Source organism: Phocoena sinus, chromosome 19 (assembly GCF_008692025.1).
Source record: "Phocoena sinus isolate mPhoSin1 chromosome 19, mPhoSin1.pri, whole genome shotgun sequence".
NCBI classification, from domain to species: domain Eukaryota; kingdom Metazoa; phylum Chordata; class Mammalia; order Artiodactyla; family Phocoenidae; genus Phocoena; species Phocoena sinus.
Genome location: NC_045781.1, coordinates 17,779,294 through 17,798,535, shown reverse-complemented (window position 1 = coordinate 17,798,535; position 19,242 = coordinate 17,779,294). Strand labels below are relative to the sequence as shown.

Here is a 19,242-nt window from a genome sequence, read left to right as displayed (position 1 = left end):
TAAAGAGGTTAGGGGTAGGGGGAGCTATTTCAAGAAAGGGGAAAAGTCTTTGGGAAATAATAAAACCATATTTTGGTTTTGCTGTCCCTTTGGTAACGAACGTGAAACAGATTCTCTGTCTCTTATAACACTGCTGTCAGGTGAGAGGTGGTACCAGTTTCACAGGTGGGGACACAGAGGCAGAGGGAGTGGAGGCAGGCATCCCCGTCACTGGCGGCTCAGTCTAAATGGAGTCTCAGGGCCAGCTTCCCCCACTTGCAGTTGGGTTTTGCTCTTTGCTACCTTGTATGTCTCCCTAAGTTGTATGCATCTAAATAAAAAACCACATAGGGGTGCCTGAGGAATGACTGTACTTCCCTGGCGAGAACGAGCTGAAGGCAGATTTTTCATCACATTTACTCAAATACTACGTGGCTGCTGTATAGATCCAGGATTAAATTGTACACAGCCCAATCCCTGCCTCTGGGGAACTCACGTTTAGGGTGAGGGAGACCAGGCAAGGCTGTGGATCACTCTTGGTCTGGTGAGGGGCTCGGGAGCCTGGCAGGCTTTTGTGAATGGCGTTCCTTGCAGCTGGCTGTGCCATGTAGAATATAACACACCCTTGGGTGTACTTCAGGGTCCTCTGATGTACTCTGCCATCACTGCTTTCTTTTTCAAAATGAAAATGGCTAAAATAGCTAAACTTTTAAACAACTTGCCTAAAATACACAAGGAATCAGTACTGCTAAGTGAAAAGCAAGAGCCGTGGCCTTGGTGTTGGAAGGCTCAGGCTCCCGTCCCAGCTCTCGCATTTTGGGTGTCTCTGGGGTGCTGCTGACACTCCCAGATGATGTCCGGGTATCAGGCACAAGGAGGCAGTGCTTCGGGTATGGGATGCACAACGGTGTGAATATGTATTGTCACTGCTGACCCGTACACTTAAAAATGGTCAAGATTTATGTTATGTGTATGTTACATTTGAAAAAAAGAAAAAAAGAACGGTGCTTCCTTTTCCTGCTTGCTACAGGAATTGATGGGAACAAAGGAAGAGGCCACAGGTGGACCCCAGAGGTGTCACACTGAGGAGAACAGGTCATGCCTTCTCCCAAAGAGGAGATGAAATTTGTTAGCTGAGCAAGACCCTGTGATAAGAAGGTCCTGGTAGAATCGGGACAGATGAGGCTACAGGATGTCGGGCCTGCCTCACTTTACTAACAGCAAAGCAGTCCCTCAGTTGATACTTACTTGAGATCTTCTGAGCCCATCCAAACTTATAGTAGACAAAAAGGAAATAAAATATAAGGCCGCTCAGCATAAATAACACACAGTAGAGATACTCCCATGCAGGTTGGCTGATGATTGGGGCCAAAACCAAAAACACGGATAAGAGAGTCACCAAGATGGGGATGAAAATGGGCACCTGTAGGCAAAACAGAGTGGTGTCATGATTTGGCCATGTGCATTCATTTCCTTTTTGAAAATTTTCATTCAAAACCAAACACTTGACAGAAGAATATAATGAACTCCATGTACCCCTCCTCCAGTTTCAATCATTTGTAAGTAAAATTGCCAACCTTAGTTCATCTTTTTCTTTTCCCTAGACTGTAAAGAAAATGCCATCGTGTCATTTTACCTGTAAAATACGCGTTATACATCTCTAACTGATGACGACTTTGTTTTTAACACGTTTGTTCGCTCCTCTCTTTATCTTGTCATTAATTCGTAGGAATTGGATGGTTTATCCTATACAGTATCTTCATTCTAGCTTTGCCTGATAACTTGCTCCTCTGTCCCTCTTGTTTCCTGTAAACCAGTAGTTAGCTGTGGAGGCAAGAATACTCTGTAGCTGGAGCAGTGCACTTCCTCTTGTAACACATCGTGAGGCACTTAAGGTCTGACTGTCACACTTTCGAATCCCTAAAGTCATTCAGTGGATTCAGGGGCTGGAGAGGAGGAATCCAGTCCCAGCAGATCTGGATTCACCCATTTCTCCAGGGCGTTTGGTAGGAAATGGCATTTAGAAATCGTAATCTGGGTGGTTGGGAGTACTCAGTGTTCTTTTATAAGGACAGAGAAAAAAATTTTTTTTCAAGAAGGGAAAAAAATTCATAAATTTCTACTGATAGTTTCCGTTCAAATGTAAGATTGCACTTTCTTCCTTACTTTCTGTAGACTTGTGCCTTCTTTCCTTATGCTTCTGAAAATCTTCTCAGTGGCTTTCACATAATTACTTATTTTATTTATCCTACAACGTGCCCATAATAAACTTCAAAATAACTGAACCAAGTTTAAGATTTTTTTGCAGCTCTTTTTAACTGCACAGTATAAGCCACAAAGGAGATGCATTCAAAGTCCTGCACTCAGTTCTAGTGATTATGTTCTCTGTGTGGTTATGTCATCTACTTGTTACAGAGTAAGGTTTCTTTATCTCCATTTGTTTCTAGATTTTTAGGTTTTTGCTTTTTCCCTTTTTTATTTGATTTTTTTCATATAAATTTTTTCTTGATTTTGCTTTATTCTTCCATTATTTCTCTTTCAGAATAAACACACGTATATGCACAGATGTACATACACATGTTCATCTTGCACTCCTCTTACATAAAAGGGAGCAATTGCATAAAACACAGTTTTGCGCCTTGCTTTTTTCCATTAATATATTCCAGAGAGTCATAGTACTGTGTCAAATTACTCATCCATTTTTTTACTGCTGCATACCACTCTACTTTGCAGATGTACCAAAACTTAATTCAACCAGTCTCCCATTAATTGACATTTGGGTTGTGTTGAACCTTTTTCTATTACCAATTAATGCAACAAGTAAGCTTATGTATATTTCATATTTTTGTCGACTTCACTTAGGGATGGATTACCTCAAAACAGGATGGCTGGGTCTAAAGGTAAATGCATATGTAATATTGCTGGATATTGCCAGGTTTCCCTCTGTAGTGGCCATACCATTTGTATTCCACTAGCGGTGTTTGAGAAGGCTGTTTCCCCATAGCCTCTCCAGTGGAGTGTGGCCAAACTTTGGGATTTCTGCCCATCTGATAGGCCAGGAATGGTATCTCGTTAGAATTTTGGTGTGCCTTATCTTATAAGAAACAAAATTGAGTTTGCTGGGGTTCATTTGGTTCATGTTTAAGTGTCGTTGCATTTTTTCATTGAACTGTCGTTTTATTTTCTTGTGTCCATTTATACCTTTGTCCATTTCAATTGTTAGTAACTCCCATCTCAATTTTAGTAACTTTAAATTAGGGATATTTCTCCTTTTTTTGTGATATTATTGCAAATGTTTTCCCCGATATTTTATGTATATGTGTTTTAAACTTCTCTCTTTTTGAATGCATTCATTTTTATTTTGGGGTGGTTATAGTTGCCCCTTTTTAAAAAATTACTCCTTAATTTTGCGTCATGGGAGAGGTTTTCTTCATTCTTGAATTACAGAGCAATTTATATTTTCTTCATGTATCAGCACCATGATATCTAAATTTTAGAATCTATATATTTTTTTGAATTTCTGAATCTTTTATACAGCAGGTTCTTATTAGTTATCCATTTGATACATATTAGTGTATACGTGTCAATCCCAATCTCCCAGTTCATCCCACCACCACCAGCCACCACCCTCCACCCCCTCCCCGCCACTTTCCCCCCTTGGTTTGTTCTCAACATCTGTGTCTCAATTTTCGAACCTATATTTTAATATTTTTCTTATTTTTAGATTTTCCCTGGCTATTTTGTCTAGTTTGTTCTTCAATATGAACTTTATAATCAACTTGTCGAACTCCAGGAAAAAAAAATTAGATGGTGTTTTTTATTGCGATCTCATTAAACATCTAAATTAATGATGTTGAGTTTCCCTATCCAAGAACATGATGGATTTCCTTTTGTTCAAGTTACCTTTTCTGTCTTTCAGGAGAATTTTACTTTTCTACTGTGATGTCTAACCTCTTGTTAAGTTTATGGCTAGGTGTTTTTTCGTTTGGGGATGAGTTGTTCTCTTTCATTATCTTTTAATTGGATATCGTTTTTATAAATGAAGGCTATTGATTGTAGTGTGTTAGTTTTATGTCATATTACTTCACTATATTTTCTTATAGTGTTTTCTTTGATCCTTTTGGGTTTTCCAGATGTACAGTTTTGTTTTCTTTGAAAGGAGAAAGTTAGACTTTTGAAAGTCTTTTCTAATTCTTATGCTCCACGTTGCTTTCTCTTGTTTAATTGCCTTGCTGATATCTTCAGAACAGTGTTAGCTGACAGCAGAAATAGAAGGAAGGCTTTTTTTGTTTGTTTGTTTCCGCGGGTCGCGGGCCTCTCACTGCTGTGGCCTCTCCCGTTGCGGAGCACAGGCTCCGGACGCGCAGGCTCAGCGGCCATGGCTCACGGGCCCAGCCGCTCCGCGGCACGTGGTATCCTCCCAGACCGGGGCACGAACCCGCATCCCCTGCATCGGCAGGCGGACTCTCAACCACTGCGCCACACAGGGAAGCCGCCAGGGAAGGCTTTTTTTTTTTTTTTTTTTTTTGCGTTATGCGGGCCTCTCACTTGTTGTGGCCTCTCCCGTTGCGGAGCACAGGCTCCAGACGCGCAGGCTTAGCGGCCCAGCCGCTCCACATGTGGGATCCTCCCGGACCGGGGCACGAACCCGCGTCCCCTGCATCGGCAGGCAGACTCTCAACCAGCGCGCCACCAGGGAAGCCCCAGGGAAGGCATTTTTGTCTTCATCTTGGCAGAGATCTTTCTAGTGTTACCTTATCAATTAAAATTGCTTTTTTGCCATAGGGCGTGTTTGTGTGTGCGATCATGCCAAGGAAAAGGTTATAAATTCCTATTTGTGCTTTTATCACTAATGTATGTTGAATTTTACCTGGTGGTTTTTGGCAACTGTGGGACGTGATTATAGGGGGTTTTACCATAGGTATATTAATATGATGAATTATATCCCCATGAATTAAATCCAGTTCATTCTAATCTTTAGCCACCCGTGCACAGACTTGACTTAGTCATGATATGTTTTTAATATAACTGGATTCTATTTGTTAAAATATTTTAAGATTTTTATATCAATATTCAAAAGTGAGATTGGTCTGTGATTTTCTCTTCTCCCCTTTTTTGTGCTATCTTTGCAAGGTTTGGTATCAGTGTTATAACCAGTCCATAAAAATAATTTGAAAAATCAATAAAACATCCTGTAGCTTACCTTAAAAAAAAGAGAGAGAGAAAGCATAAACACAAAAATAAGAAATAAAAATGGAGAAATAATCTCCAGAAAACAGGAAGTTTTTTTAAAAATCATAAACTATTTTGTACAACTCTATACAAATAAATTCAAACACCCAGATGAAATGGACAGTTTTCTAGGAAAATATCGTTTATTAAAACTAACCCCAGCAGAATCTGAATTCATGGTGAAATTCTAAAAATCAGATAATCCAGTTAAGTGCTTTCTTTATTAATTCCTTCTATATCCTTTTGGTTTTCTCTGTTGTTCTTTCTCGTGCCCTTTGAGTTGCCTATTTAATTTGTTTTCGTTTTTGTTGATGTAAGTAATGTAGTGGAACTTCCTTAAAGTGCCGATCATAGATTATATGTCTTGTTTTCATTATTGTTACTTTTAGGAATTTATGTACTTTCATTTCCTATTTCCTTTTGGACCAAAATGTTTAATTTTTAAAATTAATTTCCTGTTTTATTGCATTATAGTCAGAGAATGTGATCTGTATCATTTCTGATTTTTAAAAAAATAAATGTACTTATTTTTTATTATTTATTGTTTTAGGCTGCGTTGGGTCTTCGTGGGTGCGCGTGGGCTTTCTCTGGTTGCGGCGAGCGGGGGCTGCTCTTTGTTACGGTGCACGGGCTTCTTACTGCGGTGGTTTCTCTTGTTGCAGAGCACGGGCTCTAGGCGCGTGGGCCTTAGTAGTTGTGGCACGTGGGCTCACTATTGTGGCTTATGGGCTCTAGAGCGCAGGCTCAGTAGTTGGGGTGCGTGGGCTTAGTTGCTCTGCAGCATGTGGGACCTTCCCGGACCGGGGCTTGAACCCGTGGCCCCTGCATTGGCAGGCAGATTCCCAACCACTGTGCCACCAGGGAAGCCCCATTTCTGATTTTTTTTAATCAGGGTCTTTCTTTGTGGTATTAAAGATTGTCAGTGGTCAGACCTGTCCCATATGCACTATGTTTGCTATTTGGGGGATTCAGAATTTGAAATGAATCTCTAAGATATACCTTGTTATGTTTTTATAGATCTGCAGTCACTTTTACTAGTGATGTGCCTGGATCTGTCTTGTTCTCAGAGAGATGTTTTAAAGTCTCCTATTAGTGTGTGTGTCTGTTTCTCCTTGTATTTCCTATAGTTTCGTAAAAGTAATTACTGTGTGGTGTGGTGAATGGGTTTTCATAACTGTTATCTCTTTATTGTGAATTTTAGCCTTTTGCATTACTAAATGGTCTTTGTCTTGTGTTTTGGGCCTGAGTGCTTGTCTGATAAGATCACAACCCCTGTTTTCTACGTATTTTCATTTGCTTGATTTTTCTTTGCCTGTCCTTTTACTTTGCATTTTTTTTTTTTTTTTTTTTTTTTTTTTTTTTTTTATGCGTTACGCGGGCCTCTCACTGTTGTGGCCTCTCCCGTTGCGGAGGACAGGCTCCGGACGCGCAGGCTCAGCGGCCATGGCTCACGGGCCCAGCCGCTCCGCGGCATGTGGGATCCTCCCAGACCGGGGCACGAACCCGTGTCCCCTGCATCGGCAGGCGGACTCTCAACCACTGCGCCACCAGGGAAGCCCCTACTTTGCATTTTTCACAGCTCTGTAAACCTGCCTGAAAATTTTTTCTTTTAATGGCTGATTTAAACCCATTTAAACTGAATAAGCTGGTTTATTCATACAACTGATAAGTTTGGTCTCCATATTGCTTCATATTTCTATATAAAGTACCTTCGACTTACTGTCAGTTTTCTGCCCTTAAAGAGTGACATTCTGTGGGAAAACTCTTCCCGGGGCCTACTTCCTTTAAGTGGGAAAATTACCATGTATCACGTGAAACCCCAGACTTCTAACCAGTGTTTTCAGATATAACAAAAAACAGTAAATGCATATATATATCCAACATGTGTTATACCTGGAAGTAAACTGCTTTAAAAATGACCTCCTGGTGACCAATTAGTATGATTGTTAGTAAGTGGTTACCTTTAATGCAATAACATGTTTCCCAACATCTGAGACACACATGCCTCACACTTTCCAATATGCCTCCATACGACTGTGACTTGTGTTGGATTTGGAATGCCATTTGAAACTTTCCTCACACACGTATTAAAAATATTGTATTGCATTTGGGGAATTTAAATATTCTTTTTTTTCCATATAACTATCAACCAGAAATAAGAATATTAAGAGATTCATAGATTCTATAAAGTTTGGGGATGTTAAAAATCAATAAGCAAAAAACAGTAACAACAAAAAACCCTAATAAGCATTCTACCAGGAAAATGTCAACCAGGAAGATATTCTCATTTGTTTCCCTATTTGAGTCATTATACATAGGTTCTTTTATGATATGGTTTTGTGGATGTGTTTGTGTGTGGGTATGTGTGTTGGATATATCTGTCTATAAACACTGTTTTTGTTCTGAGAGTTACCATTATAAATAGTAGGTATTAATACCTTTGTCTCCTCTTTTTTAGATATTATCTATAATAAGCAGTAATGAAATAAGCTAGGATTTCTTCTTTTTCCCCCCAGCATCTAATTTTAAATCGTATCCAAAGGCAGTTTCCCTGAGATACTTTCCTTAACTGGCATACTTTCATATGCTTTCTCTCCCATTTTTGTTGTATTATGTTGTCAGTGCTTAATATTTATATACTGTTTTGCTATCTTTATCTCCCATCATTTAGTCTTAGTTCTTTAATTAAATATATTCACCTTATGCCAATGGCTTTTTGGTTTCTAAAGCTCATTCTCTAGCGATTCCTTGGGTCTCATGTAACAATATATGCTTTGAGTTATTTCGTTGGTAACTTTATTCTTCAGGGTCAATTTGACTGGATATAAAATACTTGACTTACATTTTTTTCCCTTGAATATCTTAAATAAGTTGCCCACAGTCTTAACAGCATGAAGTGTAGCTGATGAGAAGTCTGATGCCTGTATTATTTCCTTTCCTTTATAAGCAAATTGGGGTGAAGGAGGACAGGAAAGGGGAAGTGGATATACCCAAAGCATTTTTTTTTTTAAAAGAAACTCCATAGTTTTATCAGAATGTATTTCTTTGTTGCCCAGTCTAGTTCGGATTTCCCAGTTCCACTGTATGCCTTTCAGTGTGTTGGTTCAAGTCCCCCCTCCTTTGTGGTCTCCCCTCCCACTTCAGGAAATGTTTCTTGAATCATAGCTTTTAAGCTGTTGGTGGGAATGTAAACTGATACAGCCACTATGGAGAACAGTATGGAGGTTCCTTAAAAAACTAAAAATAGAATTACCATATGATCCAGCAATCCCACTACTGGGCATATACCCAGAGAAAACCACAATTCCAAAAGACACATGCACCCCAATGTTCATTGCAGCATTATTTACAGTAGCCAGGTGATGGAAGCAACCTAAATGCCCATCAACAGACAAATGGATAAAGAAGATGTGGCTCATATGTACAATGGAATATTACTCAGCCATAGAAAGGAACGAAATTGGGTCATTTGTTGAGACGTGGATGGATCTAGGGACTGTCATACAGAGTGAAGTAAGTCAGAAAGAGAAAAACCGATATCGTATATTAACGCATATATGTGGAACCTAGAAAAATGGTACAGATGAACCAGTTTGCAGGGCAGAAATTGAGACACAGATGTAGAGAACAAATGCATGGACACCAAGGTGGGGGGAAGTGGTGGGGAGGTGGTGGTGGTGGTGTGATGAATTGGGCGATTGGGATTGACATGTATACACTGATGTGTATAAAATTGATGACTAATAAGAACCTGCTGTATAAAAAGATAAATAAAATTAAATTTAAAAATTAAAAAAGAATTCTGTTACTTTCATTTTCTTCTTCAAGGACTCCAGTTATACATATGTTAATCTCTTTTTTTTCTTCCTGTCTCCTTACTTCATTATTTTCTCTCAAATCCTTTTTATTTCTGAGAGATTTTGCGCAGATTAAAAATCTGTGCTACCATAATGACTTTGCCTGCCTGATGGCCTGATTGCGGTGGAGCTGCCTGATTCCAGCAGGCTGCCCCACGCCTTCTCTGACTCCAGCAACTTGGTGATAGTCAAGCTACTGTACCAGAAAGACTTTTAACCAGATTTGTGAAACAGCGTTCCGAAGCTAAAGACATTATCTTTATTCTTGCTCTAGTTACTGAAGCCCTCTTCTTGCCTACCTTTGTCTTACATCTTCACTTGTTATCATAAGAATAAACAGCACAGGTTTTGAAGAAAAACAAACCAAAAAATCCTGTAACATAATCAAAATAAAATACATCCTTCTTCCTCATTGGTATATGGACCCACACCAGCCATGGAGGGAGGTGGGGAGGAGCCCAAAACAGACTGCGGACACGGACCGTTAGTGGTTGCATGCATAGGAATGGGTCTGGGCCAGAATCACAAGTCCCCATCGGTCGACAGAAAGTGTATTCCTGAGGGGTCCTGGAACTATCAGAACTGGACATCTCACTTTGGTTAGAGAGACAGGTCACAGGTACTGTTGATAACGTTAATAAATTATGAGATGGCTGACTGGATCATCATCTATAATATGAAATGAACTGAAGAGCAAACTCCACTCTAAAGTATGATGTTCAAGAGAAGAGTCAGGTTCAAAATAGAAAGCATGCTCCTAGAAGTTAAAATAGTTACCTCTATCTAGTTCATTTCAGGAAATCAAAGCCACTTGTGACATTTGGGGAACTAAACCTACCTTGATAGGCCTTTTCAGTTCTTTCCTCGTAAACCTCATCACAACTAGTCCAAAGATCGTCAAGCCATAAAACAGCCACGCAGCAAAACTGAAGTAATTGACTAACGAGTTGATGTCACCAGGGATGATATAAATGATCGCTATGATACCCTAGAAGAAAGAAGAAGGAGTTCTTAGGTCATTAGTACATGAAAACATTAACCTTATCACTTGGAAGAAGCCGTTTTTTTCTGTGGATAAACACTTTAATGTGAAAGAAAACTCCTATGTATCCCATTATATTTGGGGTTAAACCAGACTGGTGCTATGACAGCTCTTCGAGGTGTGATGGAAAGGACTTGGAAAATTTGTAGCTCTTTTAAGCAGGGGAGAAACAAAATGTGTATGTATATTGCACCAGCTTCCTAATTATGAATTTTCCTTCCAGAGAGTTTTCACTGGGGGAAAGGGCCCTACACCATAAAACCCAGGCTGTCTAGGTCTGGTCTTGACTGCGTTAGCTGCACGGTCCTGGACTTGTAATTCCAAGGGCCTTGTAATTCTGGGTCCTTTTTCTCATCTTCAAAGGGAGTAGGTTGACAGAGAATAGGGGCTCCCTCTGGGGGTGGGAGGAAGAATCTGGCCCTGAGGCTGGGGTGTGGATGGTCCAGAGGTGCCCAAAACAGTTGCATACAGCCAAGGACTATCCCTCACTGAGAAATTCCAATCAGAAGGCTGTCAAACACCTGTAATTCACAAGGGTCCCATGACTTCTGAATTATTGGACCATAATGAGAAGCTGTTGTCATTAGCCACCTTGTAAAATGCCTTATTCTCCTTCCTCATAAGCTAGTGGGTTTTTATACAGTTTGTTACCAGGGACTCAGAACATACAAATGTACATGTAAGAAGTGTAGAGGGTACAAGCTCAGAAGATTTAAACAGTGTCTTTCGTAGATAAATTCAGAACAAGGAGCAGAAGTTGGGTAAATTATTTGAATTGTTTTGAACTTTTTTATATACCTATTTATATAACTGAGGGCTGGGGGAACCTGGGTCATTTGAAAATCACTGAGCTTAGTGATCAAGTTTACTTCATCATCCAAACTGAGGGACCCTCTGCCTTAAGGGGGTGTTTTTGTGGCAGAATTCATACTTACATAAAAGATGATGGCAGGGGCTGGAGTGAGGCGCTTGACGCTAACATAAGAGAGCACTTTAAGCATGTGGCCTTCCCGGCCTGCAACGTAAACAAGTCTGAAAGGGCAGTAATAAGGAAGTCAGTCGATGAGGGTGAAGGCTGCTGTATGATCACCGAGCAAGTGTGTCCTGAGCATCACTACCCAGGCCACAGAGAAAGGGACTGAGTTATGACCCTGGTGTCTTCAGGTAGGAGTCTAGCCTCTTGAGATGACCGCGTTTTGCAGAAGTAAGTGAGGTGATTAAATGCATTTTAGAGGAATGCATCCTGGTGCAGTAGGGTCACCTGCGGGGGGTGGGGTAGAGTGGGAGGCTGAGGAGCCCCTTTCAAGGAGGAGGTACCTGATCTGAGTCCTGAGATTTATGCAAGAAACAAATGTAAAAACTAGTCCAGGGCCTATGGACCTCAGTGCTTGGAGCACCTGACAGAAGCCAAAACAGACATGCCTTGCGCTTCCTAAATCCAAAGTCTGTGTTTTTAAAAAATCAGAAAATCAAGGGTGAGTCAGCAGAGGCAAACAAATGGCTGAGCCCCCCGCCCCCCCCCCCAATAACTTCTGATGATTCAGGAATCTGAAAAGCTATCTTTAAAATGGTAAAGGAAAAGGAAAGGAGAGCTAAACAGAATTCCTAAGGAAACAAAAAGTTACTTTAATTAAAAATTTAATCAACAACAGACAAATATACAAGTGAAAAAAGTAAAAGCTAGACTGAACATGAAGCATAGAGAAGCGGAAAATGTAGACATGAAATCAAGAGAAGAAACCTAGGAAGAAGCTCAAGTATATTGAATAGAGTAAGAAATTCAAAGAAGAGCAGAGAGCCTTTACACAATCAAAAACCACTGAGCCTTCAAACTGAATCCTGTTCTAGACAAAAACATACCCAGATATAAACATCAGAGTGGAAGGGAAAAAAATTTAAGCTACTGAATTTAAAAGATAGCTACAAAATTAGGGCAATCAGAACAACAGCCATCGCATGAGAAACACTTTCAAAGTGATGAGGGAAAATTGATTTGACTTTCAGATTAGAATACTACACAGCTAAACTATCATTCAAGACTACTGGCAAAATACATTTGTAGATAATAACTGTGAGACATTTACAGTTCTTCAGTCCTTGTTGGAAACTATTAAAAAATCTACAACCAAAGAGGACACTGAACTGAGAAGGAATTGATTGAAGAAGCGACATTAAGGAAATAGCAGTAAAGCACATTTGGTATGTATGTAAGTATTGGATTTTTTATTTCTGTCATGATGGACTTTTTTTGGAGGGTTGGTTGGGATTATAAACAAGGTGTAGCTGATACACTAGATGATACGAAAGGGAGAGCCCTTGCAAGAGAGGGAAGAGAACTGAGGTAGGCTCTACTAGGTATTCATGTTACATTTTAAAGGTAATTGCTAAAAGAATAGAAATATAACTTCCATCCACATCAGCAGAAGAAAAAAAAGGAATAAAGGACATTTGATGGTTAATAAATCAGGGTAAGATTTTTTTAAGCCAAGAAAACACAAAGGAATACGTTAGAAATTAATCCAGCAGTAATCACATCCAGTGTGATCGGATTCCACTTGCCCAGCTGGAGACTCTCCGGTTGGGTTTGTTGAAAGAGACACAAGCCACAGCCCATGACACCGAGAAGTAGACAATAAAAGGGATGGGACATGTTACCAAAAGTAGCAGCCTCAAAGACAGCTGATTCAGCAATATCAGTATCAGAATTGAAGGCAAAAGAGGGAGCATTCCTACTGAAAAAGAGAACAGTCCGAAGATATAAAAAACAGAAGCCCTTGCAAATACACAGTAAAGGTAGAAGATCAACCGTGTACAAAGCTAGTAGGAAGGTTAAAAGACAAAAGTAGTAAAACCATCTATATCCACAATAAGCAGTTAAAGAATACACAAAACAATTAGATGTAAAACACGTCAAAAACAGTAATCGTAAGGGGAGGAATGTACAAATGCAGGGTTGTTAAATGCATTTGAAATTAAGAGATCAGCAACTTAAAACAATCATATATATATAGTTTGCTATATATAAACTTCACATAAATACAAACCAAAAATCTATACTAGATACACACATAAAAAAGAAAAAGGAATTAAAACATAACACTAAAGACAGTCATCTAATCACAAGAGATGAGAACAAAAGAAGGAACAAAAAAGACCTACAAAAACACCCCCCCCAAACGAATAACAAAATGGCAATAAGAACATACGTATCAATAATTGCTTTAAATGTATATGGACTAAATGCTCAAATCAAAAGACATAGAACGGCTGAATGGATACAAAAACAAGACCCATATATATGCTGCCTACAAGAGACTCACTTCAGATCTAAAGATACAGATTGAAAGTGAGTGGATGGAAGAAGGTATTCCATGCAAATGGAAATCAAAACAAAAGCTGGGTAGCAATACTTATATCAGACAAAATAGACTTTAAAATAAAGACTGTTACAAGAGACAAGGACATTACATAACAATCAAGGGATCAATCCAAGAAGATATAACAATTGTAAATAAATGTGCACTCAACATAGGAGCACCTAGGTATATAAAGCAAATATTAACATACATAAAAGGAGAAAATGACAGTAACACAATAATAGTAGGGGACTTAAACACCCCACCTACATCAGTGGATGGATCATCCAGGCAGAAAATCAATAAGGAAACACTGGCCTTAAATGACACATTAGACCATATGGACAGTATATATAGAACATTCCATCCCAAAACAGCACAATACACATTCTTTTCAGGTGCACATGCAGTGTTCTCCAGGAGTGATCACATGCTAGGCCACAAAACAAGCCTTGGTAAATTTAAGAAAACTGAAATCATAGTGAGCATCTTTTCTGACCACAATGCTATGAGACAAATCAACTACAAGAGAAAAACTGAAAAAAACGCAAACACGTGGAGGCTAAACAATATGCTACTAAACAACCAATGGATCACTAAAGAAATCAAAGAGGAAATCGAAAAATACCTGGAGACAAATGAAAATGAAAACACAATGATCCAAAATCTATGGGATGTAGCAAAAGCAGTGCTAAGAGGGAAGTTTATACTGCCTACCTCAGGAAATGAGAAGACTCTCAGACAACTTAATTTTACACCTAAAAGGACTAGAGAAAGAACAAATGAAACCCAAAGTTAGTAGAAGGAAAGAAATCATAAATATCAGAGCAGAAATAAATGAAATAGAAATTAAAAAAGAAAAATAGAAAAGATCAATGAGGAACTTCCCTGGTGGCACAGTGGTTAAGAATCCACCTGCCAACGCAGGGGACACGGGTTCAAGCCCTGGTCCAGGAAGATCCCACATGCCGCGAAGCAACTAAGCCCGTGCACCGCAACTACTGAGTCTGTGCTCTAGAGCCTGAAAGACACAACTACTGAGCCCGCATGCCACAGCTACTGAAGCCTGCATGCCTAGAGCCCATGCTCTGCAACAAGAGGAGCCACTGCAATGAGAAGCATGTGCACCTCAACGAAGAGTAGCCCCGACTTGCCACAACTAGAGAAAGTCCATGCACAGCAACGAAGACCCAACAATGCAGCCAAAAATAAATAAATAAATAAATTTTGAAAAAGGAAAAGATCAGTGAAACTAAGAGCCATTTCTTTAAAAAGATAAACTCAATAAAACTTTAGCCAGATTCATCAAGAAAAAAAGAGGGCCCAAATCAATATCATCATAATTGAAAAAGGAAAAGTTATCAGCGACACCACAGAAATACAAAGGATCATAAGAGATTACTATGTACAAGTATATGCCAATAAAATGGACAACCAAGTACAAATTGACAAATTCCTAGAACTGTACAATCTCCCAAGACTGAATCAGGAAGAAATAGAAAATATGAACAGACCAATTGCCAGTAATGAAATTGAATCAGTAATTTAGAAAAGTCCAGGACCAAGTGCCTTCACAAGTGAATTCTACCAAACATTTAGAGAAGAGCTAACACCTATCATTCTCAAACAATTCCAAAAAATACAGAGGAATGCTTCTGAACTCATTCTATGAGGCTAGCATCACCCTGATACCAAAGCCAGACAAAGATATCACAAAAAAAGAAAATTACAGGCCAATATCACTGAACATAGATGAACACAGATGCAAAAATTCTCAAAATATAAGCAAACTGAATTCAGCAACACTTTAGAAAGATCATATACCATGATCAAGTGGGATTTATCCCAGGGATGCAAGGATGGTTCAGCATCTGTAAATCAGTGTGATACATCACATTAACAAATTGAAGAATAAAAACTATATTATTATCTCAATAGATGCAGAAAAAGCTTTTGACAAAATTCAACAACCACTTATGACAAAAACTCTCCAGAAAGTGAGTAGAGAGAAAACACACCTCAACATAATAAAGGCCATATATGATAAGCCCACAGCTAACATCATACTCAACAGTGAAAAGCTGAAAACATTTCCTCTAAGATCAGGAACAAGACAAGGATGCCCACTCTTGCCACTTTTATTCAACAAGTTATTGGAAGTCTGAGCGACAGCAGTCAGACAGAAAGAAAGGAAGAGAATGAAAGAAAGGGAATTCAAATTGGAAAGGAAGAAGTAAAACAGTGACTGTCTGCAGACAACATGATACTATACATAGAAAATCCTAAATATACTACAAAATAAAAATAAATACTACTAGAGTTCATCAGTGAATTTGGTAAAGTTACAAGATACAAAGTCAATCTACAGAAATCTGTTGCATTTCTATACACTAACAACAAACTATCAGAAAGAGAAATTAAGGAAACAATGGTATTTACAATTGCATTTTAAAAAAGGAATAACACACCTAGAAATAAACTTACCTAAGGAAGTAAAAGACCCATACTCAGAAAACTATAAGACATAGGTGAAAGAAATTGAATACAATACTAACAGATGGAAAGATACACCATGTTCATGGATTGGAATAATTAATATTGTTAAAATGACCATACTACCCAAAGCAATCTGCAGATTCAATGCAATCCCTATCAAAATACCAATGGCATTTTTCACAAAACTAGAACAAATAATTTTTAAATTTGTATGGAAACACAAAAGACCCCAAATAGCCAAAACGATCTTGAGAAAGAAGAACAGAGCTGGAGATACCACACTCCCTGACTTTGGACTATACTACAAAGCTACAGTTATTAAAACAGTATGGTACTGGCACAAAAACAGACACACAGATCAATGGAACAGAATAGAGAGCCAAGAAATAAATCCACATGCTTATGGTTAATTAATCTACAACATAGGAGGCAAGAATATGCAATGGAGAAAAGATAGTCTCTTCAGTAAGTGGTGCTGGGAAAACTGGACAGCTACATGTAAAAGAATGAAATTAGAACATTTTCTCATACCATATACAAAAATAGACTCAAAATGGATTAAATACCTAAGTGTAAGACCAGAAACCACAAAACTCCTAGAAGAAAACATAGGCAGAACACTCTTTGACATAAATTGTAGCAATATCTTTTTGGATCTGTCCCCTAAGGAAAAGGAAACAAAAGCAAAAATAAACAAATGGGAACTAAATTTAAAAGCTTTTGCACAGCAATGAAACCACTGACAAAACAAAAAGACAACCCACTGAATGGGAGAATATATTTGCAAATGATATGATCAATAAGGGGTTAATATCCAAAATATATAAAAAGCTCATACAACTCAACATCATAAAAACAATCTGATTAAAAAATGGGCAGAAGAACTGAATAGATATTTTTATAAAGAAGACATGCAGATGGCCAACAGACATGAAAAGATGTTCAGCATCACTAATCATCAGAGAAATGCAAATCAAAACCACAATGAGATATCTATCACCTCACACCTGTCAGAATGGCTATCATCAAAAAGACCACAGCAAATGGTGGCAAGGATGTGGAGAAAAGGGAGCCCTTGTACATTGTTGATGGGAATGAAAACTGGTGCAGCCACTGTGGAAAACAGTATGAAGGTTCCTCAAAAAACTAAAAATAGAGGGGCTTCCCTGGTGGCGCAGTGGTTAAGACTCTGTGCTCCCAGTGCAGGGGGCCTGGGTTTGATCCCTGGTCAGGGAACTAGATCCCACATGCATGCTGCAACTAAGGGTTCACATGCCACAACTAAGGAGCCAAAAAGTCGCAACTGAGGAGCCCATGAGCCGCAACTAAGGAGCCCGCTGGCTGCAACTAAGGAGCCCACTGGCTGCAACTAAGGAGCCCACGTGCTGCAACTAAGACCCAGCGCAACCAAATAAATTAATTAAATATTTTTAAAAAACTAAAAATAGAATTATCATATGACCCAGCAATTCCACTCCTGGGTATATATCTGAAGAAACCAAAAACACTTAATTCAAAAAGATACGTGCACTTCAATGTTCATAGCAGCACTATGTACAATAGCCAAGCTATGGAAGCTACCTAAGTGTCCATAAACAGATGAACAGATAAAGAAGGTATGATACACACACACACACACACATATATATACACAATGGAATACTACTCAGCCATAATAAAGAATGAAAATTTTCTATTTGCAACAATGTGGATATAGCTGAAGGGTAGGTATTATGCCTAGTGAAATAAGTCATACAGAGAAAGACAAATACTGTATGTTGTCACTTATATGTGGAATCTAAAAAATAAAACAGACTAGTGAATTTAACAAAAAAGAAACAGACTCACAAATATAGAGAACAAATTAGTGGTTACCAGTGGGGAGAGGAAAGTGGGGAGGGGTTTAAGAGGTACAGACTACAATGTATAAAATAAGCTACAAGGATATACTTACTGTATATAGCCAATATTTTATAATAACTATAAATGGAGTATAATCTTTAAATATTGTGAATTACTATGTTGTACATCTGGGACTTTTACCCGTGGGACATATATTATAAATCAACTATATCTCAATAAATTTAAAAAAAACAGGAGCCCATGAAACATAGGAGGCAAAGCTTGACAAAACCACTGTGAAAGCATAAGATTTGAACAGTCAAGGTATAAACTTAATGATAACATAAAAACCTAGAAGTTAGTAGAATACACATTGTTTTCAAGACCATGGGAACACTTATAAAAATGGCAGTAAGCCACAAAGGAAGTCTTAAAACTTCTGAAGAAGTAATATTGTAAAGATCACACTCTCTGAGTACAATACAATAACATTAGAAGTCAGGAATACACAGGCCAAAAAGACTCATTTTTAAAAACTACTTTTTGAACTTTGAAAAGATATAAACATAGTATTAATTCCCAGAACAACTCAGTGAAACTGGGAGGAAAGGGATTGCTAGATGGAGGGGAGACTTAGACCCAAGATGATGCTGTGAATTCACTCTTTAAATTCCGTCAGTTCTCCACAAATCAATATATAGATTCCATGCACTGAAGATGCAAGCACGACTTTTCGGAACTGGACAAAATTACTGTAAGTGCATCTGGAATGCTAAACAGGTAAGGAGAAGTCTGATGTGGGAGCACCAGTCCTACCAGTTTCCCATTACTGAAGCTGTGAAACATGTAATAAGTAAGATAATAGCACAGGAAAATATTTAGCAGTGAAACAAAGTGAATCAAGTACATTGGAATGATAATGCTGGATTTCAAACCAGTAGGAGAAAGGGTGGACAACAGGTAAATGTTTGGGGAAAAAAAGTGAGATTTACGCCTCACGTCAAGACGCTTTCTAGATTGATCAAAGAGCTAAAGTAAAATGCTAGAAGAAAACATAGGTGGGCATTCTTGAAAGGAGAGAGGAAGGTCTGTTTATGTGAGATAGAAAACTCAAAAACCAGTAAGCAAAAATCTTAGATTTGACCTCATAAAAATGATTTCCAACATAATTCAATATAGCACAAGTCCCTGGCCAACCCCCAAGCTGCACAGGTACATAACTATACAAAATTAACTCAAAATGGATCATATACCTAAATGTAAAAGCTAAACCTAATAAACATTTAAGATAAAACAGAAGAGAAAATCTTTGTGACCTTGCGTTGGGCAAAGGTTCTTAGATATGACAACGAAAGCATGACACATGAAAACAAAAAAAAAAACCTGATAAACTGCTCTTTGTCAAAGTTAAAAGCTTTGGTGTTCAAAAATACCACTA

The 19,242-nt window shown here is 38.5% G+C and overlaps 1 protein-coding gene across 7 annotated transcripts in view; it reads right to left on the bottom strand.

Annotated features, from left to right (window-relative positions):
- The window catches only part of SLC7A9 (solute carrier family 7 member 9), a 39,179-nt gene that overhangs the window by 6,792 nt on the left and 13,145 nt on the right, over positions 1-19,242 (bottom strand). For 6 of the 7 annotated variants that reach the window (XR_004347073.1, XR_004347072.1, XM_032614355.1 and 3 more), the window contains 3 exons: positions 11,046-11,142; positions 9,907-10,056; positions 1,228-1,402 (listed from right to left, as the gene is read on the bottom strand). Coding sequence is in view for 5 of the 7 variants with exons in the window: in XM_032614355.1 (XP_032470246.1) it covers positions 1,228-1,402; positions 9,907-10,056; positions 11,046-11,142 (422 nt within the window). In the remaining 2 variants the exon portion in view is untranslated. The remainder of the gene's footprint in view (positions 1-1,227; positions 1,403-9,906; positions 10,057-11,045; positions 11,143-19,242) is intronic. The other variant, XM_032614358.1, reaches the window with a different exon arrangement.